The sequence below is a fragment of the Oryctolagus cuniculus genome, chromosome 4 (genome assembly GCF_964237555.1).
Source record: "Oryctolagus cuniculus chromosome 4, mOryCun1.1, whole genome shotgun sequence".
NCBI classification, from domain to species: Eukaryota; Metazoa; Chordata; class Mammalia; order Lagomorpha; family Leporidae; genus Oryctolagus; species Oryctolagus cuniculus.
Genome location: NC_091435.1, coordinates 95,989,925 through 96,017,457, shown reverse-complemented (window position 1 = coordinate 96,017,457; position 27,533 = coordinate 95,989,925). Strand labels below are relative to the sequence as shown.

At 45.1% G+C, this 27,533-nt stretch overlaps 1 protein-coding gene across 5 annotated transcripts in view; it reads left to right on the top strand.

Moving 5' to 3' along the window:
- DGKG (diacylglycerol kinase gamma) overlaps window positions 1-27,533 on the top strand; it is a 210,708-nt gene that overhangs the window by 50,878 nt on the left and 132,297 nt on the right. For 4 of the 5 annotated variants that reach the window (XM_051859166.2, XM_002716461.5, XM_002716460.5 and 1 more), the window contains exons 3-6: window positions 8,584-8,660; window positions 17,076-17,241; window positions 17,813-17,875; window positions 26,300-26,470. In XM_051859166.2, the coding sequence (XP_051715126.1) occupies window positions 8,584-8,660; window positions 17,076-17,241; window positions 17,813-17,875; window positions 26,300-26,470 (477 nt within the window). The remainder of the gene's footprint in view (window positions 1-8,583; window positions 8,661-17,075; window positions 17,242-17,812; window positions 17,876-26,299; window positions 26,471-27,533) is intronic. The other variant, XM_051859167.2, reaches the window with a different exon arrangement.

Below are 27,533 nucleotides of genomic sequence, written 5' to 3'. Positions count from 1 at the left end.
CTTGGGGTTCACTCACCCCCAGCCTGCCACAAGGTGTTCCCATGCCCTTCGGCACTCTGCACAGGCTTGGTGGCCAGTGACTGAGGCCATGTCTCCCACCACGCCAGGGTTGCAATCTCAGGATGTATCGATAGACAGCCACATTCAGCCTTACCCTGCTGCACCCTCTAGAGGACTCAGTTTATTTCTGGGCACCTCAGTTTATAAGGGATGAGGACACCCTGGAACTTGTGTGAGGGACCCCACAGCCTGGTTATGGAAAAATGAAGATGATGTGCAAATTTGCTACAGAAGGGATGGGAAAGATGGGACAGAGATCATCGCTGTTGTAAGAATAGGTGTTAAATTAATTTTGAATGGTGGCCCGTGGTATGCTCAGGACCAATGGAGTAAATAACAGGAAGACTCTAGCTTCAAGTTCAGAATACGTCCACTCCTAATGGTCCAGGTTGTCCAAGATGGAGCAGAATTGACATAAAAGCAACTGAGTTTTCTTTCCCTGCAAGTGGTTGGGCGGAATTGGCTAAGACACCACAGGGAAGACAAGAGCATTCATTTTCTAGTTGGTTAAATGACCTTCATTTGTCCTTCTAATATAACCTGGTCTCTATATTTTATTCCAGAGGGCGTTTACATGTAGGGATGCCCCCTAGTAATCCTCCTCTTGATAAAACTGGTATGAGCTGGAGGGAAGGGCAGGTTTTTTTGAGTTTTTGGTTAATTCTTTAAAATTTCCATGCTTTATGAATAGACTATGGGGGAGGGAAGCCAGATGAAACATCAATTCTATTTTTAATTCTCTAAGAAGGTAGAACAAACATGTCCTATGCCAGCCAGTAGCTGCCTAGATAGTGTAGAATTTTAAAGCTGAGATCTTAATTATCAGGTCCAAGCTCTACTCATTTTACAAGTGAGAATGCCACACCGGGAAGAGCTCAATGACTCATTCAATGTCACACAGCAGGCCAGTGGTAGCAAGGAATTAGAAACACCATTTCTCAATTCTGCTGCAAGTTCAACTTGTTTCAATTCAGTTCCAACAAATTAAACAAAAGTACCTGTTGGAGCTCAGCCTCCAACCATACCTTTGTGACATTCAATTTGTCAATTAAATTATAATAGAGCAAAAATTCAAATTACATCTAAAAGGAATGAATCAGTAAATTGTGCTATTAGGAAATACTTTTTGTTAGACTCAGATGTGAAGGCAGCATTTCTGACTTTGAGGTGTAGGTATGTTAAATATTCAAACCTGTCAGCGGTAATGGGGGAGTCAGAGGAAATGTTTAGGACCAGAGAACAATGTCAAGTTTTAAGTAAACATCACCAAACCCTGGCTGTTGATATTGGCCAGGAGTGAGAGCTAACCAAATGCTCGAATGCTCGTGCAGTCCTGGGCCCGTCGAGCATCATTACTAGTTGCTGTGTCTTGGAAGGGATAATACCACCACTTCTCACCCACATCTCTCTCAGCAACGTCCAACTTTATTTTCCTTCAATGTTGATGAGGATTCTGTCCATGGAGTCATAGAATCTGCAAATAGGGGAGACTCTCTAAGAAGCTATGGCTCGCTCTCCCCCCACCCTTTGAAATAAATAAATCTTAAAAAAAAGAAAGAAAGAAAGAAAGAAAGAAAGAAAGAAAGAAAGAAAGAAAGAAAGAAAGAAAGAGCAGGGTGCCAGCACTGTGGCGTAGTGGGTTAATCCTCCACCTGCAGTGCCGGCATCCCATGTGGGTGCTGGTTCATGTCCCGGCTGCTCCACTTCCAATCCAGCTCTCTGCTATGGCCTAGGAAAGCAGGAGAAGATGATCTAAGAACTTGGCAACCTGCACCCACGTGGGAGACCCAGAAGCTCCTGGCTTCTGGCTTTGGATTGGCCCAATTCCAGCTATTTGGGGTATGAACCATCAGGTGGAAGACTTTTCCCTCTGTCTCTCCTTCTCTCTGTCTGTAACTCTGCCTCTCAAATGAATAAAATCTTTAAAAAAGGAGGGGGGGGGCCAGCACCGTGGCACATCAGGTTAAGCTGCCTCCTGCAGGGCCAGCATCCCATATGGACAGTAGTTCAAGTCCCAGCTGGTCCCACTTCCAATCCAGCTTGCTGCTAATGGTCCTAGGAAAGCAGTGTAGGATGGCCCAAGTGCTTGGGCTCCTGCACCCACATGGGAGAACCGGAGGAAGCTCCTGGCTCCTAACCTTAGCCTGGCCCAGCCTTGGCTTTTGTAGCCATTTGGGGAGTGCACCAGCAGATGGAGGACTTCTCCTTCTCTCTCTGTAACTCTACCTTTCAAATAAATAAATAAATCTTTCTTTTAAAAATGTCTTTAAAAAGAAGGAGAAGAAAAAAGTGGCCATTTGGATGCAGTGCCCCTGGCATCCTCTGTCTTCCAAGACCTTCAGAAGACCCTTCTCTTGTTTTTGGCATCTCCCTGTAGTAATTAGAAAACTCATTCATACATCCCAGTCAGCTTCTCTTTCCCCTTCTCTCTGTGCCCACCATCACTCCACATTAAGAGTCATTTACAGCCTTTCCAGTCTGCAGAATTCAAGAGTTCTCTGGCTTTAGCACTGTGCTCTTTCCTGCACTGTGGCAGGCTTGCCACAGCAGTCAGCCACACATCTACAAGACTGCTGCTTAGGACACATTCATCGAAATACAACCCATGGACCTGCATCACTAGTATCACCATGATCTTTTTGAAAATACAGACTCTCCGGCCTTGTCTTAGACCTGCTGGGTCACACTCTGGTGATTTATATGCATGTTACAATCAGAAGCTTCCAGAGGTCTTTATGCACCTTAGAATTTCTGTCATATATAGGTTTTAGATTTGCTTCGGAGAACACTGATTGATGGTTATTTTGGAGTTTGCTAGTTTAACAGGATAGGGCTCAAATACTCAGTGTTTTTTTTTTTTTAAGATTTATTTATTTATTTGAAAAGTGGAGTTGCAGAGAGAATCTGCTGGTTCACTCCCCAAACAGCTGAAATGGCCAGGGCTGGGCCAGGCCAAAGCCAGGAGCTAGGAGCTTCATCTGGGTTTCCCAGGTGGGTACAGGGACCCAAGCTCTTGGGCCATCCTCCCCTGCTATCCCAGGTGCATTAGTAGGGAGCTGGAATAGAAGTGGAGCAGCTGGAACTCAGACTGGCGCCCATACGGGATAACAGCACTGCAGACGGCAGCTTAACCTGCTATGCCACGCGCCAGCCCCCTCAGTGTTCTTAACTACAAGGCCATCCATTTGCTTTGGGTTCTGGTCCAGCACAGCTGATGTTCTGCTGGGAACACTGAAGCTCTTGATTGTCTGCTTGTTCAGATGGAGGGCGTCCCTGTCCCCTACCATGTGTATAGCAAGGTGTTTGTGAGTGTGCCAATTTTTTTCCTTATAAAGGCTGTGATTTGACTAGGAACCAAATGCTTGATTTAGATCCGATAGTTCTTGGCACATAAGAAGATAATTTTGGATGCAAAGCTTCTTGGTGCAGTTGTTTCCACAAGTGACTGGATCACAGAGAAGAACCTTCTAGACACCTGATTTGGGGTAAAACTGCTCACCGATGGTCCTGCCAGTCTGTGTTAATGCAGAACAGGCCCCTGCCTTGTCAAGCAAGTGAAAAAATCTACCTGTTGGGTTGAATTATTTGGTGTTGTCTGCTTAAACAACAAAGAACACCTGCTATGCACAGAAATTTTAGATTTAGCAGAATTATAAGTTTTTTTCCCTTTGTAATAATTATCCAACAAGTTCAGCTGCTTCTTAATAGTCTTTACTGGGGCCAGCACTGTGGCATAACAGGTTAAGCTGCTGCCTGCAATGCTGGCATCCCATAAGGATGCTGATTTGAGTCCTGGCTGTTCCACTTCCAATCCAGCTGCCTGTTAATACTCCTAGGAAGACAGTGGAATATTGCCCAAGTGCTTGGGCCGCTGTCACCCACATAAGAGACTGAGATGGAGTTCCAGGCTTCTAGCTTCAGCCTGGCCCAGCCCTGGCTGTTGTGGCCATTTGGGGAGTGAACCAGCAAACAGTTGGAAGATCTCTGTCTCTCTGTAACTTTGTCTTTTGAATAAATAAGTAATTTAAAAAAAAACAGATAGTCTTAACTTGCAAAAATAAAATCAGTTATACAACAGTAGTCCTCAACGTTAACTGTACATTGGATTTCTCAGGCAGTTTTAAAATACGCTGTTTCTGGGTTTCCCTGATACACTGACTTAACTCAGCTGGTGTAAGTCTTGGGTTTCTGTGTGTGGACGGCTCCCCAGTTGATTCCAACATGCAGTCAGGCTTGAGAGCCACTGTTCTAGAGGAAGAGTTATAGCAGTCTCTCTGTATTCAGCAAATCTAATATCTGTGTCCCCTTACTTATACAGTGTTAAAACTGCTTCACTCCCCAGCTTATATTCCATAATCTCCAGTTTTCTCTTCTCTACTGGGAGAGGGCCAAACGTATACTAGACACTTGACAAAGTCAGAGTGGTGACAAAGAGCAGTGGACGTGGCCCTGTTTTGTACACTTGGAAATGGCGCGTGCTATCCTTTGGGTCTGGTGGTGGCAAGGTGAAACGGGCTGTGACATGAGGTCAGGGACTGCTCCAAAGAAGCCTCTCACTGTTCTTTGGCAAGAGTGGAGCAGTAATTGTCAGAGCAGGCTAGCTGTGCAGAGCACCCACTAATCCCATGGCAAGAGAAACCAATCCATGAAGTGGTTGAGAAAAAAGCTGTCATACAGTGTCAGAGGACAGCCAAGGACAAAGGGATGTGGCTAAAATTTGAGAATTAGATCGTTTCCCCCCCCTTCCTTTTTTTTACGAAAACATGCTATTGATGATGCTTGCCTCTAAAAGCTCATAAAACAGATTGAAAAAAGCATGTGATGAGGAAAACCCTCACAGAGAGCTAGTCGGAAATTGCCTGGATTCTGTTTTCAACTTAATTTTAGGCTGTTAATCAGATATCTTAAAATAGATATCTTCCCTATTTTTTTTCCTTTTTAAAATCTGTCTCCTTTAATGTGAACAATGATGACTCTGTGTGTGTGTGTCTGACATTTAAATATAAAGTGTGACTTTGTAGCACTTTCAGAACTAAAAATTTTCTGCTAGAGTGAACTGAGGTACTTCCAAAATGTGACAATAATATCAAACGTGTGTAAATTCAATTGAAATCGCTCCTTTGGTTCTCAGTCAGAATGCTGACCATACACCACTCTTGGAGAAGCCACAATGTTCACATTTTTAAAAATTTAGCCACTTTGAGGGGCTATTGCTATGGTGCAGTGGGGTAAAGCCCAGTCCTAGCTGCTCCACTTCCAACCCAGCTTCCTGCTGATGCACCTGAGAAAGCAGCAGAGAATGGCCCAAGACCTTGGGCCCCTTAACCCACATGGGAGACCCAAAGGAAGCTCTTGGCTCCTGGCTTCAGATTGGGTTAGCTCTGGTCTTTGCGGCCATTTGGGAAGTGAACCAGTGGATGGAAGACCTCTCTCTTTCTCTCTCTGTAACTCTGTCTTTCAAATAAATAAAATAAATCTTTTTTTTTTAATTTAGCCACTTTGAGATGAAAATTCCCATTAAAATTTTTTTTCTAAATAAGTAAGCTGCCTATAGAATAATTTGAGTAATTTGTGACCTTAACTGAGTTGTGGCCTAATTCTCAACTCTCTTCAGTTCTTTTCTCAGAGAGGCCTTAAGAAAATGGAGTCTTGATTATGTTGCTCCAACAGAAAAAAAAGGGGAAAACTTTCACAATTCCACATCAGTGTCTTTAACTCGGCATGCAAGATCCCTCACAAATGTGGCCCATTCTCTGTCACTAACTTTGAAAAATTGTTTTTTGATATTCATCTGTGTGTGCCTGTTCACCATGCCCCTTCCAAGAATACCCTTTCCTATTTATGTCTGTCTGCTTTCGGAGTTTACTCCTCCTTTATATCCCAATTGCAATGCTACCTCCTTCACAGGACATCCTTAGGCCTACCTGAGTGCCTGCTCAGTAGTTCCTAGAGCTTCCTATCTTGCTACAGCATGAATTACATCTCTTCTTGGATTGAAAATGCTTGGGAAGCAACAGTGAGTAATACTTAAGGGAAAAGGATACAGAATAATTTTGATCCAGACTAGACCTGAGTTAAAACTCTGGCTCTTGGAGAAGTCACTTCATTTTTCTGAATTTCAGCTTCCTCATCTTCAACCAAAGAAAATATTACCAAATCCTCATGGATTGGTAGGGGATAGTTTAAAAGAATATGCAGCCAAGGCCCCAGTGAGGGGCAGCTATTATTACCACAGTTGTTGAGACCATCCTGCCCTGCAGCACATTAACAGTACCTTGCAGCATCTTACCCTCCTCAGTGTTTTCTGAATTGAATGGAAACAGTCCAAACTGATGGCATCTGCTGCCTGGATCTTACTGAGCTATTAGTTTTTTAACATCTGTTTTGAATTTCAGAAAGAAATTTCCTTTTTTGGGGAAACAGCAGCATTTCTGTGGCTTTTCAACATGTCTCCATCCTGAAATGATTAGAACTTCTGCTTGATTAAATCCAAGTCACTGGAGCCATGGAGAATAGCCCACCCCACTTGTTCATCTACTTTACCAAGACCCAACAGACCATCACTCCCTGTACAAAGGGCCTGGACAACAAAGAACACTGTGTGATCTGTTAATGACATTGCCCTTTGCTCAGACATTTAAATAGCAGCACTAATAGACCTTGGGAAGCTCTTACTTACCCATAATACTGCAAGATGGGGTGAGCACAGGCCACAGAAGCCCTGGTTTTCTTTGATTCTAGAGTGCTGATAACCACACAGGATGCATTCACAATGTGGTTCTAATGAAAATTACTGAGCCTCTTTTCTTGACTCCTAATTCCCTTATTAAAAAAAAAAAAAAAACAAGCAGCCACTGTTGTCTACAGTAGTTTCTGAATTATTTCCTATGCAAAGTGGTTTTCTAAACCACCATGCTTCACAAATCCTCTGATTCTTTCTTCTCCCCCTTCCAGTGTAAATGTAATATGTATGGAACATTGAGAGGAAAGCATGAGAGAGTAGAGATGGCTCAGCATCCAGAGGAAAAGTTCTGACTGTCAGAAATATGATAGAACTACCATAGGGACGTTAAATTAGGCATGCTAATTATGAGGTATAATTGAGGTTATGTTTTTGTGTCAGAATGAATAGCTCAATTTCCCCCATGAAGACAGAAAATCAAAATCTAGAAAAGAGGAGCAGCACTGTCAGGGATCCTAGAATTACAAGAAACCATCTTGCCTGGTAGGGCAACAATGTTTCAGCACCAAGGACAGGGCCCTTAGGCTTTAATGCTAGCCCATCTTCTATCATTAATGATTTTTTTGATGTTTTAAAATTTCTCCTCACATGTTCATACATTCATCTTCATAGTATTCTTTTGAACATAGTTACACATCAGATCATGGTAAAAATACAAAGACTTGCTAGTCAGTTACAGTTCTTAAGGTAAAAATGAGATAAGCAAGATGGGCAAGTTAATAAGTCATTATAATACTATATTACAAGTGCTAGTGCTGTGCCTGAGTGAGCACAAACAGAGGAACACTAGACATTGATAGAATTTTGTGGTCCTGTATTGCCTGTGGTGGAGAGTGGGCTCTTGCCCTAAAGAACTCTCAACCCCGAAGCTCAAAGCAACAGGGTGTATAAAGGCAAAAACCACAAGGAAAAGAAGGGGAATACATGGTTGCTAGGATCAGAGGGAATTCATGGTTACTAAGGTCAAGCTGACCTAAGGCCTATGCGAGACCAATATCAATTACAATCTTGACAACAGACAAATTACAATCTTAACATTAATCCAGGTACAGCCTATCTGTTTAAGCTTGAGTGGTCATGCTTGGGAGTTTCTATGCTCTGTCAAGTGGGATGCCTTGGAATGTTATCGTCTGAGTTTTAGATCATAGTTTCAGACCATAGTCTCAAGGCGGAGGGGCGCTTTCTCAAGATGGAGTCTTGGGTGCTCTAACATGGATTCCCTATTGTCAAAGTGTTACTTCATTAGTATAGAATTGTATACAACATACTTGGGAGCCATGGGAGGGAATGATTAAACCTGCAGATGCAAAGGAAGACTTCATGAAACGGTTGACATTTGAGCTATATATTGAAGACTGAGTGAAGTTTGCAAGACAGGGAAGAAATATGGAAGAGATGAGAGAGTACATAGGGTATTCAGAAGCTTTGGACTTGGTGTATCTGAAAAGTGGAGTGAATGGACAAATAAGGAATAGGCTAGGTCAGATCGCCATGGGCTTGTATCTTAAGCTTGGGGAGTTAGGCTTTGTCCTGGGAAAACAACAAGTCATTAAGGGCTTTGAGCAGAGACATGATCTGATCAGAATGTTTTAGAAAAATAATTCACACAATAGGTGAAGGCATGAACAGAAGAAAAGAAATAAGAGAGCAGAGGGTGGATAAGGGTAAAGTTTCACCATATGTTCTCAGGAGACAGGGGTGCTCCAGACAGGGAAAATTTATTTGATTCCAATCCCATTAGCTATTTACCAGTGTTTCACATGTGGGTTCTTTCTCTGCAGATTCCTCCAAGAAGATTAAGGATGTCTTGACTGAATTTAACGAAGGTGGGAGCCTCAAACAATATGACCCACATGAGGTAAGAATGTGTCTATTTCAAACCTTTAAAAACCCCTTGTTCAGCCTTTTCATAGTTTGTTTTCCTTGAGGAACGTGGCTTATCTTGAAGAACTCGCTCTTCAACAGATTTTCTCCTACATCTTCAGGGACTATTAGTACCACCTGGCAATATACATTTCCCAAGTCCAGTCACCCTTCCCACTGTCCTATAAGATGATGTCATACTTTCTCCTCCACTCGACTCTCTCACTCACTCTCCCCTTCTTACTTAGAAACCGTGTTTTTTACTTCACTCAGAAAATAGCAACAATCAGAAGAGATCTTTCACAAACTGGCTTACCCCATGTAACCGACTACAAGCATTTTTTCCCTGTAACTAAGAATGAACTCATCATACTTTTTCAAAGTCTGGTTTGTCCACTTGTGCATTTGGTCCCATCTTCTTCTGTATATTACAAGCATTGCCTCAGCAACACATCCTCGTGCCCCACCTTCCCTTCGTCTTCTCCAACTCTGTCTTTTTCACATCAGCTTTCCCTCTCTATAAATTAGACTTCCCACATCAATATATAAACATGATGTTATTTCTCCTATATCAAAATATGTTCTCTTGGCTCTAATTCTTCCTACAACTTCTACTTCATTTATCTCCTACCATTTATAGCAAAACTATGCAAAAGGTTTGTCTATGCTCATTGCCTCCAAGTTCTCTTCTTCCTGCTTTCTTCAAAGCTCTTCAATCACTGTGTGACCCCCTCCCCCCTCCACTGAACTCCCTAATCAAGGTAGGAAAGGACCCCATGTAACTGAACCCAGTAACCATTTTACAACAGCATTGAGTACAGTCATGCCAATCCTTCTTCATTTTCTTTTCTTGGTCTCTCTGATTTTCCTCTTACCCTACCCCTACTTGACATTTCCATTTAAAAAGCAAACTTAACATGAGACAAACAGATGCCCTTGATCTTCCCCTATAAAACCTGTGTCCAACAGTAGTCTCCATTTCAGTAAATGACAATTCTATTCTTCAGATTATTCATCCTAAAACTATCAAGTCATCATTGACTTTTCTCTTTCTCTCACATCCCACATTCAATTCATCAGCAAACTTTGTCACTTCTACCTTCACACTACATGCCAAATCTAGCCACCTCTCACCATCTGCACTGCTACCATCCTGACCATAGTGATCATCATCATATTTTGCCCAGATTATTCAAGCATCTTCTAATTGGGTTGAAGTCTATTTCTTTATACACATCCTGAACAGTCTGTTAAAACTTATGTCAGACCTTGTCACTACTCTCTACTCAGAGCAAATTGAAGGTCATTACAATCTGTGCCTCCCCCTCTCCTCTGACCTCATCTCCTGCTACTCTTGCTTTCCAGCTGTATCGGCCTCCTTGATGCTGTTGAACATGCCAGTGCACTTGCTGTGTCTTTTCTTGGAATCTTCCTCGATTCATTCCCATTCCTCCTTCAAGTGCAGGCTCAAGTAGCCCTCTCAGCAACTGCCACCCTCTTGATCAAAAATTTGAAGGCTGCTTTCATGACACTTGCAATCCTCCTGCCCTGCTTTACTTTTTCCCTCGGTACTTTTCACCAACTGCCACGCTACACCATTCACTTAATTAATTGTCTCTCTTGCCCACTAGAATATTTGTGTTCACTGCAATGTCTCCAATGACCCAGAAATTTATCTGCCTCATAGCAGGCATTCAATAAGTATTTGTTGAATGAATAAATGAAGGAAAACTTCCTTCTACTTCCAAATTCAACTTATCTAACATTTTTTGGGTGTCCTGGCACTGCACTGGGCACTATAAAAGATAAAAAAGAACCATAATTCCTGCTCCTTGGCACTTATTGCCCACTAGCTGGGTCAAGTTCAAGAGCCATGACCCTAGACTTACATGGGGTTAGATTAAACTTCCACCTCTGCCATCATCCTGCAGTGTGGTCTGGAATAACATTTAACCTCTTTGAGCCTCACTTTCCTCATCTGTGAACTGAAAAAAAAAATTAGACGTTGCTGTCTGTGAATGAAAGAATAAATGATTTTTTTTTTATTTCAGAGAGAGAAACAGAAAGACAGAGAAAGAGAGGTCTCTCAGCTTCTGGTTTACTCTCCCAGATGCCTGCAACAGCTTGGGCTGAGTGAGTCCGAAGCTGGGAGCCAGGGAATCAATCCAAGTTTCCTACATGGGTAGCAGGGACTGAAATATTTGAACCATTATCCCAGCCTCCCAGGGTCCATGTTAGCAGGAAGCTGGAGCAAGGACTCAAACCCAGGCACCCTGAAAAGGAAATCCAGTTGTCTTCTTAACTCCAGGCCAAACTCCCACCCTCTAACTCCTTTTTTCCTGCTCCAGGCTCCTTTTAGGAGGGCTGATTACAGGGAGGTGATTGATGAGCAGGACTCAGGTCAGGAGAGGCTGGCCACTTACTTATTCAGGTTGTCATTTCTTCAACAAGCCTGAGTCAGCGCCGTCTCTGCTGGAGACTGAGAGTGAATCAACAGAGTGTGTGAGCTCCAGGCAAACCCAAGAGGGGCTTTGGTTAAAGTGCACCAATCACTGAGAGAATGGAGTAGGAGGAAAGTTGCCAGAACAGCGGCAAGATTGCCAGTGCATGTTTCACGGAACATTCCCGAGGAGAAGCCATGCAGAGAAGATGGCAGAGCCAGGAAAGAACTCCCTGCCCCACACCCCCACCCTCAGCTCCAAAAACAAGAGAACAAAGGCTCAGCCTGTCCGCCCTGAGGCTGCCGAGTGGGAGGGAACAATGTGGTCAGGGCCACCGCGGGTGTGAAGGCCACGAGCAGCCTGCCTGTTCTGAGCAGGCCGCCCTCGCCTCTGTCTCCCCGGCCCCCACTCTTTGTTCACCAGGCACTGCTGTGTCCCAGGTGAGCTCTGTCACTCCACGCTCTGATTAAGTTCCCTCACACAGTGCGGCTGACTTTAGTAGGTGTAATGTCACGGCTCAGGGTTGGGGAAACAACAAGGACTGAATTTGTCTTGAACTTGATGGCTTCCTGCTGCCAAAATGTTTCAAAGAGAAAGGAGTTGCCATAGGAAGGGGCAGACTGCTAGGAGAGCTAGGAACAAGAATACAAGTTCGTGGAGTGGCAGGGCAGCATCTGGCCATGACGAACTTGCCCTTTCCGTCAGCACCAAGTGATGCTCCAGAGATTAGAGCCACAGAGGACAGCCAGACAGTGGGCAGAACCCAGTGGGGCGTGGTGGCAGGTGGTTTTGGGAACCTGCACTCAGACGCACCAGAGTTCACATCCATTATGGCCCTGACCAAGTTATTTATGTGGTCAGAATTTTTTCTAGCCACAAAATGTTAGGAACAATCACCCCTCATTCTGCTGTCTTGAGGATTAAGGTGCCTGATGCCTGGTAAGCTTTCCATCTGATTTCACCCACTTCTGGGCCAGGGTCAAGATGGACACGCCCCAGAAACAAGGGGCAGTAGCAGCTATTGTCTAGCTCATTCACACAGGAAAGTGGCAGCTGCTGGGAGAGCAGGGTGCCATTGACCTGAACATTGTGGGTGCTTCTGATGTACCCCAGGGCTCCGGCCTCTGGTTTTACTGTGCTGCTAGCTAGCTGCAGAAAATCCCTGGACCTCCTGAGCCCCCGTGGCATGAGGACACCCATGCTCTGTGTGTCTAGGTTTATTCTATGCCATCCTGTTCTCCAGGACACAGATATGAACAGGTGGGCATGAGTTCCATTATCATTATTTTCTAGGTTCTTGTGCACTGCAGGAGTGGCCTGGTGCCTGACCTCCAGCTGTTATCTGTTACTGTGCGGTTCATTCTGTATCTCTATATATTGAACCTCTCATTAAACTCTTTTCCTCTGGCATTTGCCACTGCAGGCCCCATGTTATAAATATTTCAGTACCTTTACCTCTTACATAGAGGAGTCTCTGAGTATCTTGATGGGATGGACTAGACCTAATTCACTGGTGTGTTTCCTATTGGTGTTTAGCATCCCAGGACTATGGCTTGCACTTAGGAGTGTGGGTGGGGGGAGGGAAAGAGAGCGAGAGAAGGGACCCTGCAATAATTGATGAGAGCCAGGAGCCAGGTACCAGGCCACTTCTGAAGTGTACCAATTAGGAACTCATCATCCATTCAAATACCCATCAAGGATTGCTGTGATGGGTGGTGCAGGGGATACAAAGATTAAATAAGATCTCATTAGCTTCTAGGAGCTCTGTGGAGCTAGTGGAGGAACTGAAGTATGTCACAAACAACCACATATTACACAGAGCAGCAGATAGGAGTGTCACAAGACAGGAGTCAAGCTGCCAGCTATGGAAATTCAGAAACAAAAGGTCTTGTCAGGTTTCCTGAAGAAGGTAGCATCTGGGTTGAGCCTTAAAGCGTGGCCAGAATTTTAACAGGCAGAGAAGGAGATGCTTTGTATAGAGTAGCATGCATCAAGGCTCAGTCAGGACAGAACATGGGTTTACGTGGAGGTGGAGAGTGTACAGGAGCATAAAGGGAATTACAGGAGAAAACACGAGAAAGGTCTTAGAGCTTGAAGTGACCACTAATGGAGGTTGGAGAGGGATTGTGGGAGTCTGTGAGTCCCAAAGGTCCCAGAGGGTCTGCAGGATGATCCCGGGACTGTAGGAACACTACATATTGGACCTTCTGTGTATGTTCTTTTTTATATCATCTAATTTCCATTTTCTTTTTTTAAAGGTTTATTTATTTATTTGAGAGACAGTTGCAGACAGAAAGAGGAAGAGACAGAGAGGTCTTTCATCCACTGGTTTACTCCCTAAATGGCTGTTACAGCTGGAGCTGGGCCAGGCTGAAGCAGGGAGCCAGGAGTTTCTTCTGGGTCTCCCATGTGAGTGCAGGGGCCCAAGGACTTGGGCCATCTTCTACTGCTATCCCAGGCCATAGCAGAGAGCTGAATTAGAAGTGGAGCAGCTGGGACTTGAACCAGTGCTCATCTGGGATGCCAGCACCACAGGGGAAGATTACCCTACTACTACTACTACTACACCACAGCACTGGCCCCATAATTTCCATTTCCCAAGTTATTGTTTTGTTTTGCATATACTTTCTAATGTTTAGTGTAGGAGCACAGTGGTATCTCAACTGATCTTGACTCTCTCATGGACAATTAGAAGCCATGGGAAGTTTTTGAGTAGGGAAATGCTCCTACCAGAGTTGGGAAGATCATCCTGGCAAGGCTGGGTAGGATAGATGAGAGCTGGGGGCAAGGAAGCCTTGGCGAGGCATTGCAGTGGTTGCAGTGAGACACATGAAACCAAGGTCTGAAACCAGGAACTTTGATGATGGCAGCAGGGGCAGCAGGCATGGAAAAGATCCAGTGTGACCGATGTTGCAGGGGAACAGAGGACAGAACGAAGGGACAAGAACACAGCTCAGACAACTGAGAGTTCCAAACTGAGCCTGGAATGTCGGGAGAGTAATGGTGTTGTTGGCATTACCAGAAATTGCAGAATCAGGAAGAGGAGCTGGTTTAGGGAAGAGGCACATATAGTTTAGAAGATGATCTGTTCTAGTCCAGCACTCACAATTTGCTGAAGAGAACAGGTCAAAAACTGAAGTCAAGGTGCTGGCGCTGTGGCATAGCAGGTAAAGCCACCGCCTGCAGTGCTGGTATCCCATATGGGTTCTGGTTTGAGTCCCAGCTGCTCCACTTCTAATCCAGCTCTCTGCTATGGCCTGGGATAGCAGTAGAAGATGGCCCAAGTCCTTGGGCCCCTGCACCTGCATGGGAAACCCAGAAGAAACTCCTGGCTCCTGGCTTCACATTGGCACAGCTCTGGCTGTTGTGGCCATCAGTGGAGTGAACCAGCGGATAGAAGACCTCTCTCTCTCTCTGCCTCTGCCTCTCTGTAACTCTGCCTCTCAAATAAATAATTGAATCTATAAAAAAAAAAGCTGTAGTCAATCTGAGACAAGCCATGAAGTCTCCTGAGTCTCCTACAGATCTTATTTGATAATCTTGGCTTTAGTGTTTTTACAGCATTATGCTGGATTCTGTGTAACTAAACTTTCTTTTTATTAAATCATTGAGAAAAGTCTGTTTTTCTGAAATATTTTGTTCTCATAATTTTCAATTTGATGCAAACCCAAAGAGATTAACAGTACATTTTGGAACTCAGAATTGCAGTTTAAAATAGTACTTGTCAACTAAAATGTGTAAAAGGACTGTGCACAAAGAGGCTCTTGAAATACAATAATGAAGAATAATGCCATCAGTAAATCTCAGACAGAGCAAAGTAGAGTGAAGAGAACAAAAATAGAACAACTCCATGGGAAATAGAGTGCTTCAAGAAGAAGAGATAATGAAATACTGCCGAGAGGGCAAAAATGAGAAAGCATCAAATTTGTGACCTTTAAGAGAGCCAGTTCAGAGGTGATGGGCTAGAACCCAAGCTGAATGGTATTAAGGAGGTGAGAGAGCCAATGTGTCTTCTGTAGAGAAATGGGAAGGGAAGTAGGGTCATCTAGTACTTCTAGGAGACAGAGATGTCTTTGGAATAGTGGGCACTGACCACTATTAGCAGACATCTGACCACTTCCAGAAGACAAGCAAATGCTGGGGCATGTGCTCAGAGATAGTGAGGGTAGAATCAAAGGTCATCCTGTATAAGTTACCTCTGGTAAGCAGGAAGGAAAGATTATGGCCGGTGCCACGGCTCACTAGGCTAATCCTCCGCCTTGTGGCGCCAGCACACCGGGTTCTAGTCCCGGTTGGGGCGCCGGATTCTGTCCCAGTTGCCCCTCTTCCAGGCCAGCTCTCTGCTGTGGCCCTGGAGTGCAGTGGAGGATGGCCCAAGTGCTTGGGCCCTGCACCCCATGGGAGACCAGGATAAGTACCTGGCTCCTACCATCGGATCAGCGCGGTGCACCGGCCGCAGGTGGCCATTGGAGGGTGAACCAACGGCAAAGGAAGACGTTTCTCTCTGTCTCTCTCTCACACTGTCCACTCTGCCTGTCAAAAAAAAAAAAAAAAAAGCAGGAAGGAAAGATTTTGCTCCTGTGTACTGGGAAAAAAACGAGGAGAATGTGTGAGGAAGGTGATGAGGCTATGGGGACAAACCAGGGACAGTAAGACCGTGAAATAGAGAGACACAGAGAGTCGGGAACAAGAGAGGGACAGAGAGAGGAGAGCTGCCACAAGAAAGGCAAGTCCTCCACTTGCTTGGGGCTCCCTGAATGTGATAGGAGCTTCTGTCTAACTGAGTCAAGTTTCTTGCACTCTGCAATGGAGATCTATAGCACAGCCTAGCCAGGGGCTGAACAGAAATGGCCATGAGCTCCCAGTGGGACAGGGAGGGTGTTACTTGCTTCTAGTGCCAAGACTTCCATCTCAAACCTCACTGTACCCAGGCATGCCAGCTCCAGTTTCTGGGAAGATGCTCAGATCTCCCGGAACAGACAAGGGGTTAAATGCTACCATCATACTGGAGAGAACACCAAGTAGGCTCCCAACCAGGGATTTTATTCTCAGGGCTGTAATTGTGCACAAAAGCCTGCACAGCAGAACTGGGAGTAGTACTTCCTCACATGATCTCCAGGAGCATCTGCTGATTTGATGAGGAGTCCAATGCCACCAAAGCCCGAGCCAGCGATGACTCACTGCAAACTGGTGTTGTTGTTGAGAGTTTGCTGAGTGCAGCAGCTCCTTCTGGCATGGCTGCTCCCAGCCTGGGACCAGAAGCCAGGCAGTACTGGGAGGGGCACAGCAGGGTGAGGATCTGGTTTTTGGCATGTCTCTTGGTTCTACCGTCTGTCCTTGGCTTCCTGTTCTTCTCCCGGTGCCTAAACCCTTCACAAGGACATGTTTTGAGAAGCTGCCATGGCACACTCACACTCCCCTGTGGTCTTGAGGTTAGTCCAGGAAAGATCAGGATTATGGAAGTGATGAAGGATGGAGCGTGTCCTTTTTTTCTTCCAGTTCTTTCTGGTTTCTGAGACTTGAATACTCATAGCAGAAAAGGAAAACCATGATTGTGTAGAAGAACCCCTCGATTCCATTGTGCCTTCAACTGCATCGTTCCGCATCTTAGCTGCAATTCCAGGGCATTGACCTGGCTGCTGCTCATTGGAGCCACGTGGGCCTGCACTAACAGACCTCTGCTCTGCATGCCCCCTCTCCATCACCCTCCTTTTTGTCTAAACTTAGACCAATTCCTGTCTTATGACAAAAGCCTGCCCCAACTTGCAGCCACCAGTGTTGCCTTTTTCTTATATCCTGTGCCCGTCATTTCTGTCACCTCCCTGGCCTTTCCACTCCTGTCCCCCACCAATTCCTTCTCCCTCCCTGGTCGTCTTCTCACCAGCCGTGTCTGACTCCTTGTCCTTCTCTGCCTCCTCTTTGGCCCTTTAGTTCTCTCCACTGACTTTTCTCTTTTGCCTCCTTCTCAGCCGATTAGCTATGATGTCTTCAAGCTGTTCATGAGGGCGTATCTGGAGGTGGACCTTCCTCAGCCACTGAGCACACACCTCTTCCTGGCCTTCAGCCAGAAGCCCAAGCAGGAGCCCCCGGACCACCCAACGGAGGGGGCTAGCAGCAGTGAGCCCAACGGCCCAGGTAGCAGATCACCACCACCCCTTCCTGCCATGGCTGGTGCCGTGCAGCTCCAACCCCCTTGCCACAAGCATAGGCTGCTTTCCTAGAGGGTCCCCTGAGCATAAGAACATCCCCATGGGACAGGAATCGGGACCATGGGATCAAGACTCCTTTCCTCATTGTGCAGGAAGCCCTGGCTGGTGGATCTGTCAGGAAGAGGATTAAAAGAGGGACTTAATCTCTGTTGCTGAGAGTCAGAGAGTAGTACTGGGGAAACGGGGACATGAGGGGGACAAGAACCTTCTGCAAAGGCTGCCAGTCCATGGATGCAGCACTTCTAGCCAGTGTGTCCAGGCTGCGCCTAGCCTGGGTGTGTCAGAGAGTGGGGAAGGTGTAGTCATTGTCTTCCTAGAGCTCAGGCTAACGTGAGGGACACACAGCCAACCCCAAGCTGTAAGCATGGACCCAGCTGACAGTAATCCAAACGCAGACACAACCCAAGTTAATCAGAGCATATGGGGAGGACCCCTGCATGCTCCTCTGGGAAGCTGGGAGGCAGCACAGGTCGTCACATCTTCTTTTTGTTCCCCAGATCCTGATATACAGAACGTAGATAATGCTGCCCAAGCAGACAACGCCTGTGCCTCTGATGCTGGTAAGCTTGCAGTGTAAGCCTTGGGGACACCAAACCAGCCGCCTTGTCTGTGGACCACTGCGCACCCTGCAGCGGCTCTTACCCTCTGTGGCCCCCAACCCCTCAAGTATTCCTGGATGCTATAGATGGGTAAAGGTTCCTGCCTCACTCACCCTGGAACAGAGCAGGCCAGGAGTTGACACAGCTCGCTGGATGCTTCCTGCTAACAGGCCTGCCTGCTGGTCTCAGAAGAAAGTGTGTGTGTGTGTGTGTGTGTGGGTGGGTGGGTGGGAGAGAGAGAGAGAGAGAGAGAGAGAGAGAGAGAAGCTATAAAGGAATGGCTTGAGGATTGAGGTTCAGCTGACTCCACCAGTGGATAGCTGGAGAGTGAGAAGATGTGTGTGTGTGCACTGGCTGACTTCCAACAACACAAACATACATCATTTTGAATAAATTGGGTCCAGGCCTAAAGCTAGAAGTTCCTTAGAAAACTGAAAGGAGCAAAGGTTACCATCCTTGACTTCTGTTTTCATGGCCAATACAAATTTCCTGGGTGCTGTCTATCCAAATTGGGGCCGGCAATCCTGGTTAAGCATGTGGACTGTGGAGTTCGCTGCCAGCTCTGACACTCCCTGACCCTGTAACAGTGGGCTCATTTGAACTGTATCTCTGTACCACAGTTCCCCCATCTATAAAGTGAGATGACAATAAGTTGCTGTTAAAAGGTTAAGTGAGTTAGATGTATATAGTCTTCAAACTATGCCTGGCACATCGTGAATGTTCAATAATAAAATAATAATAGCAATCATTATTCAGGCTGCCCTCCAGAAGGACACTCTATTAGCAACTCATCGTGGCCTGCAAAATGCAGTCTGCACCCTCAGCCTCCAAGAGTGTCAGAGGGGCATCTTCTCCTGGAAGATCCCTCATGGACTCCCTTTCTTCCCAGTTGCTCTGGAAGTTTTGAATACGAGGACTCTAAGAATCAGACTTAATTATTTTTTAAAGGAGTTATTTATTTTATTTATTGAAAGGCAGAGTTACAGAGAGGCAGAGGGAGAGAGAGAGAAGTCTTCCATCCAACCGATGTTTCACTCCCCAGATGGCCATGACGGCCGGAGCTGCGTGGATCCAAAGCCAGGAGCCAGGAGCTCCCTCCAGGTCTCCCACACAGGTGCCAGGTGCAAGGGCCCAAGGACTTAGGCCATCTTCCACTGCTTTCCCAGGCCATAGCAGAGAGCTGGATTGGAAGTGGAGCAGCTGGGACTCGAACCGATGCCCATATAGGATATCAGCACTGCAGGCAGCACCTTTCCCCACTATGCCACAGTGCCAGCACCACCCCCCCCGACCTATTTACTATTGAGCAGATTCATAGATATACAAAAGTAAATTCTGGCTGGCACTGTGGCATAGCAGGTAAAGCCTACACTTGCAGTGCAGACATCCCATATGGGCGCCAATTCCAGTCCCGGCTGCTCCACTTCCACTCCAGCTCTCTGCTATGACCTGGAAAGCAGTAGAGGATGGCCCAGGTGCTTGGGCCCCTGCAGTCGCATGGGAGACCCAGAAGAAGCTCCTGGCTCCTGTTTTCAGATCGGTGCAGCTCCGGCCATTGTGGCCATCTAGGGAGTTAACCAGCGATGGAAGACACCTCTCTCTCTCTCTCCCTCTCTCCCTCTCTCCCTCTCCTTCTTTCTCTGTGTTATTCTGACTTTCAAATAAATAAATAAATAAAAATCTTTAATAAAAAAAAGTAAGTTCTAATGCTAGGGATCTACCCAGGAGATAAAGGATGCAACTTTCTTATGTTTTTCAAAAAATCATAGAACAAGACAGATAAGAAACACTCCAGCTGAAGGAGAGGGGGGACCTGGGACCGGGGATGAGACAGTTTCTTCAAGCAGACCTTAAGTATAGCTCTAATTTTTTCCCATAGCAAACTGAGACACCAGAAGGATTATATGGTGTTCAGTATTTAGCTAAAGGACTGCTGAGATCAGAGCTCACTATGGATAGAAAGCAGAGCAGGTTGAGACCGGAGAGTTGCCCCAGGATCATAAGCTCAGAAAACTCTGAGCAAATTTGTGGAGCTGTGGAAGCAAGGATTCAAAGCACTGGTGCACTCCTGATTAGGGCCTTTGGGACATCAGCAGGGCAAGACCCTAAAAAAGTGTGGGCTCATCCACCCTGCGCAGGACCCCTCCCAGCCGTGCTAGGTCCATGGCTCTTGGTGAAATGGCTTTAAGTCATATGTAAATCATATATGAGGCACCATTTTCCTTGTGCCTGGGGAAAACCAGTCCCCTATTGTCAAACTGTGAAAGGGCAATTATCTGACTCCTGGCACAGGAAGGTATATAGTATATATTATTTAATCTTCTTTTGAGTCTTAAGATTTGAAGGAGAAAATCCTTTCCTGCTACACCCTTACATGGATGTCTTAATTAGATGTCGCTCTTCACCAGCAGCAAGAATACAGGGCCAGGCAGACATCACGGAGAGAGCCTCTGCTAGCAGGGAACTGCCAAGTCCTGGAGTCACCTAAGACCAGACCATCTGCTGAAAACTTCACCCTTTTCCTGTTGCCTAAGTAGAAGCCAGAGGGAGAGTTTAGACTTATTTGATATGAATGGTCTAGGCCTATCAGATGAGTCTCCAGGCTCAGATCTATCATAACCCACTTCAGTGTTTTCATTCCCAGAGCCAGATGGCTACAGGCTTGTGTCCATAAAACAGTGGAGTGGGGTCTTCGCAGGGCCCAGAGATGAGCTCAGAGCCGCCAGCACTCTGTCACTGTCAGGACAAGTGTGTAGGAGCAGGAGGTATGCATGAAATCTCTGCACCTTTCTCTAATTTTGCTGTGAGCTCTAAAAAATTAATTCTTAAATGAAAAGAAACAACAAAATCACCCAGAATGCTGCCAATCCAATTGTGTGTGTGTCATTGTATATTTTTTGTGTAATTTGCTACGGAATTTGGATACAACTTTGTTTTTCCACTACACATTATATTCACAAACATTTCTGTATTTCAAGATTTTGGATTAATATCCGCTTCAATGCAATCCCCTCATGTAAACATTTCTAAATTAACTCATTTATTTGAGGACATAGATGAGAGAGAGAGAGAGAGAGCTAGAGAGAGCTCTCATCTACTGATTCACTCCTCAAATTCCTGTAACCGGCTGCCCTGGGCCTAGACTGCTAATTCAATCCAAGTCTCCTATGTGGGTTGCAGGGACCCAACTACCTGAGCCATCACCACAGTCTTCCAGAGTCTGCGTTAGCAGGAAGCTGGAGTCAGGAGCCAGAGCTGAGTTATCAAACCTGGGCGCTCCAGGAACATAGGCATGGTGACCACTAGGGTAAATGCCCACTCTGTGACCCCCATTTTTAACAAGTCAGAAAACTGAGGCTGAGTGTGGGAGAGTAAGATCGCTTATGCAAAATCATACATCATTTAACTCAAACCCCATGCTAGAATCCCAGTGCTCTTTCCACTGTGCCACACTGCACAGCTAGAACCCAACAAGTAATGCAGAGATCAGGCAAGGGGTGAGGTGGAAGAAGTCAGGTGTGCCCAAGAACTCCCATGTGAGAGGGTTTGTGGTTGGCATCAGAGATCAACCTCTGTGGTCTGTAAGAGCACATTAGTGAGCTTCCACTGGTGGGACTGGATGGTGTTCTCATGTCGCTATAGATAGGCGTGTTCCATGCAAAACAGCAGCAGGAGGAATGACATTGATGAGATGGGCCAATGCCACTGTGTCCTCCCAGAGCTCAGCACCCCCAAGACAGGAGTGAACATTAAACCTCCATGAAAACTAGAATAGTGGCTCAAGATCCAACCACAGCTCTAGTAAATCAAAGATCTTCAGCAAAGGCTGTGCTGATGTCTTAAAAATAGGTTTCTTGAGGTGTCATTGGAAGAAGATAAATTGCACGTGTTTCAAGTACACAGTTGGTGATTTTGACATCTGTGTACATCTGTAAAGCCAGTACCACATCAGTACAGTGAACGCAGCCATCATCTCCAAATATTGTCTTTGTAATCCCTTCCTCCACCCTCCCTCATTCCCATTCCCATCCAACCACTGTTCTGCTTTCTGTCACTTTATATTATATTGTATTTCTAGATTTTATATAAATACAACCAGGCAGTATGTTCCCTTTTGGGTCTGGTTTCTTTCACTTAGCATAATTGTGAGATTTATTAATGTTGTGTGTTTACATATATGGGCACATGAATGCACGTGTAGCTCATGGCTTTAATGACTGATTAGCATTCTAATACATAGATATTCGATAGTATGTTCCTCCATTCAACTTGTGTTTATTCACTGATGGACATTTGGGTTCTTTCCAGTTTTGGCTTATTGCAAATAAAGTTGTTAGAAATATTCTTATACAAGTTTTGTGTGAAACTTTTTTTCATTTCTCTTGGATGAATACCTAGAAGTGGAAAGACTGGGTAAAGTATGGTAGGTACATGTTTGTAAGAGCCAAACCCTTCCATAGTGGTTGAACCAGATACACACCTGTGTGAGAGTTCCTGTGGCTCTCATACGCTTATCGATCCTCAGTAAGATAGTCTTTATTATATACCCATTAAATAGGTGTGTAGCAGTATTACATTGTGGTTTTAGTTTGTGTTTTCCTAGTAACTAATGATGCTGAGTATCTTTTCATGTGCATGATTGACATATGTATACAATATCTTCTTTAGTAAACTGTTCAACTCCATTGCCCATTTTATTTATTTATTTATTTATTTTTTTTTTTTTTTTTTTTTGACAGGCAGAGTGGACAGTGAGAGAGAGAGACAGAGAGAAAGGTCTTCCTTTGCCGTTGGTTCACCCTCCAATGGCCGCCGCGGCCGGCGCGCTGCGGCCGGCGCACCGCGCTGATCTGATGGCAGGAGCCAGGAGCCAGGTGCTTTTCCTGGTCTCCCATGGGGTGCAGGGCCCAAGCACCTGGGCCATCCTCCACTGCACTCCCTGGCCACAGCAGAGGGCTGGCCTGGAAGAGGGGCAACCGGGACAGAATCCGGCGCCCCGACCGGGACTAGAACCCGGTGTGCCGGCGCCGCTAGGCGGAGGATTAGCCTAGTGAGCCGCGGCGCCGGCCTCCATTGCCCATTTTAAAATTACATTGTTTTGCTTTCTTGTTGAATGGAGAATTATTTATATATTATGGATACAAGTCCTTGATCAAATCTAGCCAATTAAAATATTTTCTTGTTTGTGACTTGTCTCCTCATTCTCTAACAATGTCTTTTGAAGAGCAAAATTGTTATGAATCTAATTCAACTTTTTTTTTCTCTTATGGGCTGCGCTTTTGGCATCATGCCTTAGAAATCTTTGCCTATCTCAATATCACAAAGAACTAATACCTTAACATACTGAGTCTCTGATCCTTGAACACAAGGATTCATTTATGTTTTATTTAATTTCTTTTGTGTGTTTTGGGTTCAGTTTGGTAAAATTTTGTTTGGAACTTTCACATCTGTGTTCATGGAAGTCACTGATATGCATGTTCTTTTCTTACAATGTTTTTTTTCTGATTTTGGCTTTAGAGTAGTGCTAGTCTCATAAAATGGGTCGCATAGGATTCTCTCTGCTTAAATTTTCTGGAAGAATTTGTGTAGAATTCAAATATATCTTCCTTAAGTGTTGCATACTGGGTATTTTTGCATTCCAACAAATATTCTTGCGCTTTGTGTTGGAGTACAGATACTTGGTCTACCATTCTGGGCCTTCCTTTCAGGCCTCATCAGGCAGGACTGAAAAGACATTTACTCTGGGGCCTCCTTACTGAAGCAAATCTCTTCTGAGCATTCTACCAATGATGTGTGAATAGTGGAGATTTTTCTACCCTGTTTGGTGGGAATAAGAATTATTCCTTGTTCTCTTTGCATACCAGGGCTTTTCCCTCTAATTCTGGCTCTTTCCCTAGCCTTGCATAGTTTCTTAAGTAGTGCTAATCACTACTCAGATGAATAATTGAAGAGAACTCTCTGCTGATTACCCAAAAGGGACACCTAATGATCTCCAGACTTCTCTCTCTCTTTGGCAGCTCCCTTCTCCCCAGAGCTCTGCTCCATGAACTCCAGCCACCTTGGCCTCTCCAAACATTAGAGGGACTGCTACAATCTGCCTGGGTTCCCCCTCAAACTCTTTCCAAACAATGAAGTGTGGCAATTACAGGGGTTCTTTCCCATCTTTTCAGAGATAACTGTTTAGTGCTGCCTGATATTCAAGTTCCAGTGAACCATTGTTTCATACCTTTTGTCCAGTGTTTTGTTGTTGTTGTTGTTGTTTCAAATGGGAGTATAAAGCTGGTCTCTATTTTAGTCAAAGTGGAAATTGTTGATGATATTTCAATTGATAAATTATCTGAAATGTAACAATAACTTGGGGTAGTGTGGACTACCCAGGGTAAATGACCTCTCATTTGTCTTCTGTGTTGTTATGTTTTTCCCTAGCTTTCCTCCAGTGATGATTTTAATACTTCTATTGCATATGTCACTTCATTATAATCCTTCCCACCTCACTATCTTTTTTTTTCATTTTTATTTATTTATCATGTTTATTTCAGAATCAGAAAGAGATAGACAGAGAAACATCTCCCATCCACTGGTTCACTCCCAAATACCTGCAACAGTTGGATTAGGCCAGGCCAAAGCCAGGAGCCAAGAACTCCATCCAGGTTTCCCACATGGGTGACAGGGACCCAACTACTTGAACTGTCACCTGCTATCTCCTATGGTGCACATTAGCAGAAACTGGCATTAGGAGCAGAGCTGGAACTTGAACCCAGGCACTCCCACATGGGATGCAGGCATCCCAAACAGCATCTTAACTGCTATGCCAGTGCCCGCCCCATCTTTGTTTTTATCTCATCCTATTGTATTTTCTTCTCTGCTTGCACACCTCTGATGCTGTCTACTCTTGTGTTTTTTTTTTTAAGATTTTATTTATTTATTTATTTATTTATTTTGACAGGCAGAGTGGACAGTGAGAGAGAGAGAGAGAAAGGTCTTCCTTTGCCGTTGGTTCACCCTCCAATGGCCGCCGCGGCCAGTGCACTGCAGCCGGCGCACCACGCTGATGCGATGGCAGGAGCCAGGTACTTATCCTGGTCTCCCATGGGGTGCAGGGCACAAGTACTTGGGCCATCCTCCACTGCACTCCCTGGCCACAGCAGAGAGCTGGCCTGGAAGAGGGGCAACCGGGACAGAATCTGGCGCCCCAACCGAGACTAGAACCCGGTGTGCTGGCGCCGCAAGGCGAAGGATTAGCCTAGTGAGCCGCGGCGCCGGCCCAGATTTTATTTATTTCTTTCAAAGGTAGAGTTGCAGAGACAGAGAAAGAGAGAGACAGACAGACAGAACAATCTTCCATCCTCTGGTTCACTCCCTAAATGGCCTCAACAGCCACGGCTGAGACACACTGAAGCCAACTGGAGTTCCCATGTGGGTGGTAGGGGCCCAAGTACTTGGGTCATCTTGTGCTGCTTTTCCAGATGCATTAGCAGAGAGCTGGATTGGAAAGTGGAGCAGCCAGGACTCAAACCAGTGCCCATATGGGATTCTGGCATCTCAGGTGGTGGCTTAATCCACTACACTACAACGCCAGCCCCTCTGCTCTTGTTTAAAAGCGGTTATATCTTCTTACAAGCTGCTGATGGGCTTTTCCAGTAGGAAATTACTTTAAAAGATCTGGTCTTCTGAGACCATTTCATATGCTCCATCTAAATCCCTTCACGGTATAACAAATACCGTGCATCAGTGACTTTCAACCTCCCCTACTGTCCGTAATGTCTAATTTCCTTCCGTCTCAGCCTAACCCCCAGAACCTGGCAGGTTTTCATCCAGGATAACTCTGCTAAATTGATATATTTACTCCCATTGCCTGTCTCTTTGTATAAAGAGTGTCCACATAATGCATGTGGTCACAGTTCTTAGTTTCTAGAAATCAGCTGAATGTTCATCCAAATTTTCTTTTCCAAATATTATTCTCTTTGCCTTTAAATGTATTTGAGAAGGAAATTTTTAGAGGATATATTGGCAAATGACTATGGGTCACTTACCATTTTGAAATTTCATCCCAAATTACTTCTGAAATTTAGATGCATTCCCAAAATAGTGGGCTGAATGACAATTATGGTTATTGTTATCTAAGTTTCTTTTCCAAAAAGTCACAGCATACAGATGAATCTTCTATGAGCTAATGGACTCTAGAATGGAGTCCATTCAGAAAATATGAACTCCACCATCTGAATTTCTAGGGCCACTGATGTGGTCACATCTAGGTAACCAAAGCTTTTGAAGAAACCTATATAAAATCTTTCCTGCCATTGTGAGTAGAATGGGGCAACAAAGAGGGATCAATAGTTACTAAACACTAAGTGTCTTTGGATGCTTTCCTTTTGCCTGTCACAGAATCAAAGATGGCCGAGAAGCAAGCATCAGCTAAAGACCAGGTGTCTGTGACCTCCCTGGGAGCCCCTGCTGATCAGTCTTCAGGCTCAGAACTGTCCACCGTGTACCTGAAAGACGTTGTGTGTTACCTGTCCCTGCTGGAGACAGGAAGACCTCAGGATAAACTGGAGTGTAAGTGCTTGCCCGGCCAAGGGGCCTCCACTTTTTCCTAGAGGAATATCTGGGTCTTGTCCATCAATCCTAAATCAGTGGAGACCTTGGCATTCAGAACCGCAATATGGGAGGGGAAGATGGTCCCATCAAGGGGTCGAGGCTCCCTTGTTTTGCTGGCAAATCCTGCTATCCAAAAACTGCTGCCCCCCCTTAGTGGATCTTTCCAGAAAAGATAATCAACATTGTCTTCCCCTATTCCATGCCCAAGCAACTCTTTAACTATGAGGAATTCTTTTTTTTTTTTTTCCCTTGAGCTGTAATCAACCTCTATCTTGTTAAGGCTTATTTCCATTTCTCTATTCACCTATCACCTCAAGCTCTTATGGCCTCTAGAGAAAAAAAGACTAGTTCCTGAAAAGAGGGAATTGGTTTCATGGTGCAACTAAAGTTGATTTCAAATACACGCCTTCGGGAGGAAGTAGGAGCAGTGGCAAAAAGAAAAGTCCAGCGTGGCTGGCACAGCCTGCAGCCTGGCCGAGCGCTCAGACCAGGAATGGTTTCGCCGGCTGGCCTAGGTGAGCCTGCAGGAAGACTTTGTTAGCCAGGAGGTGATGGGACCTCACTGAGAAATCCATACTGTCTTTGCTTCTCTTGGGAACTCAAGTAGACAGTAAAGAAAAGACATACGTCAGAATTCCAGTGAACAGGGAGACTGGTAGATGTTAGCGAGGGGAGTCTGCCAACGGTGAACGCGCGCCAAAAACAAAATGAAACAGTCTGCTCGTGTGTTGAGCTCAGATCTCCCCCGTTGGTTCAAGGCGCTAACAATCGCAGGTCCTAAGTGCTAATTTGGTAGCAAATGTAGCAGATTTCGTTTTTCTTCTGGATAATGTTGAATGTGAAATGTCAAATTATTTCTAACATTCAGCTGCATTTGGGGTCTTAGGCATTATATTTATTAATAACTACCAAAGAATCAATATATTCCTAAGGTTGTACTTATGAAATGCATGAAGTTTGTATTCCTTAAATAAAAGGTTTCTTTGGAAAAAAAATAACTACCAAAGAGAATGTTGGCAGG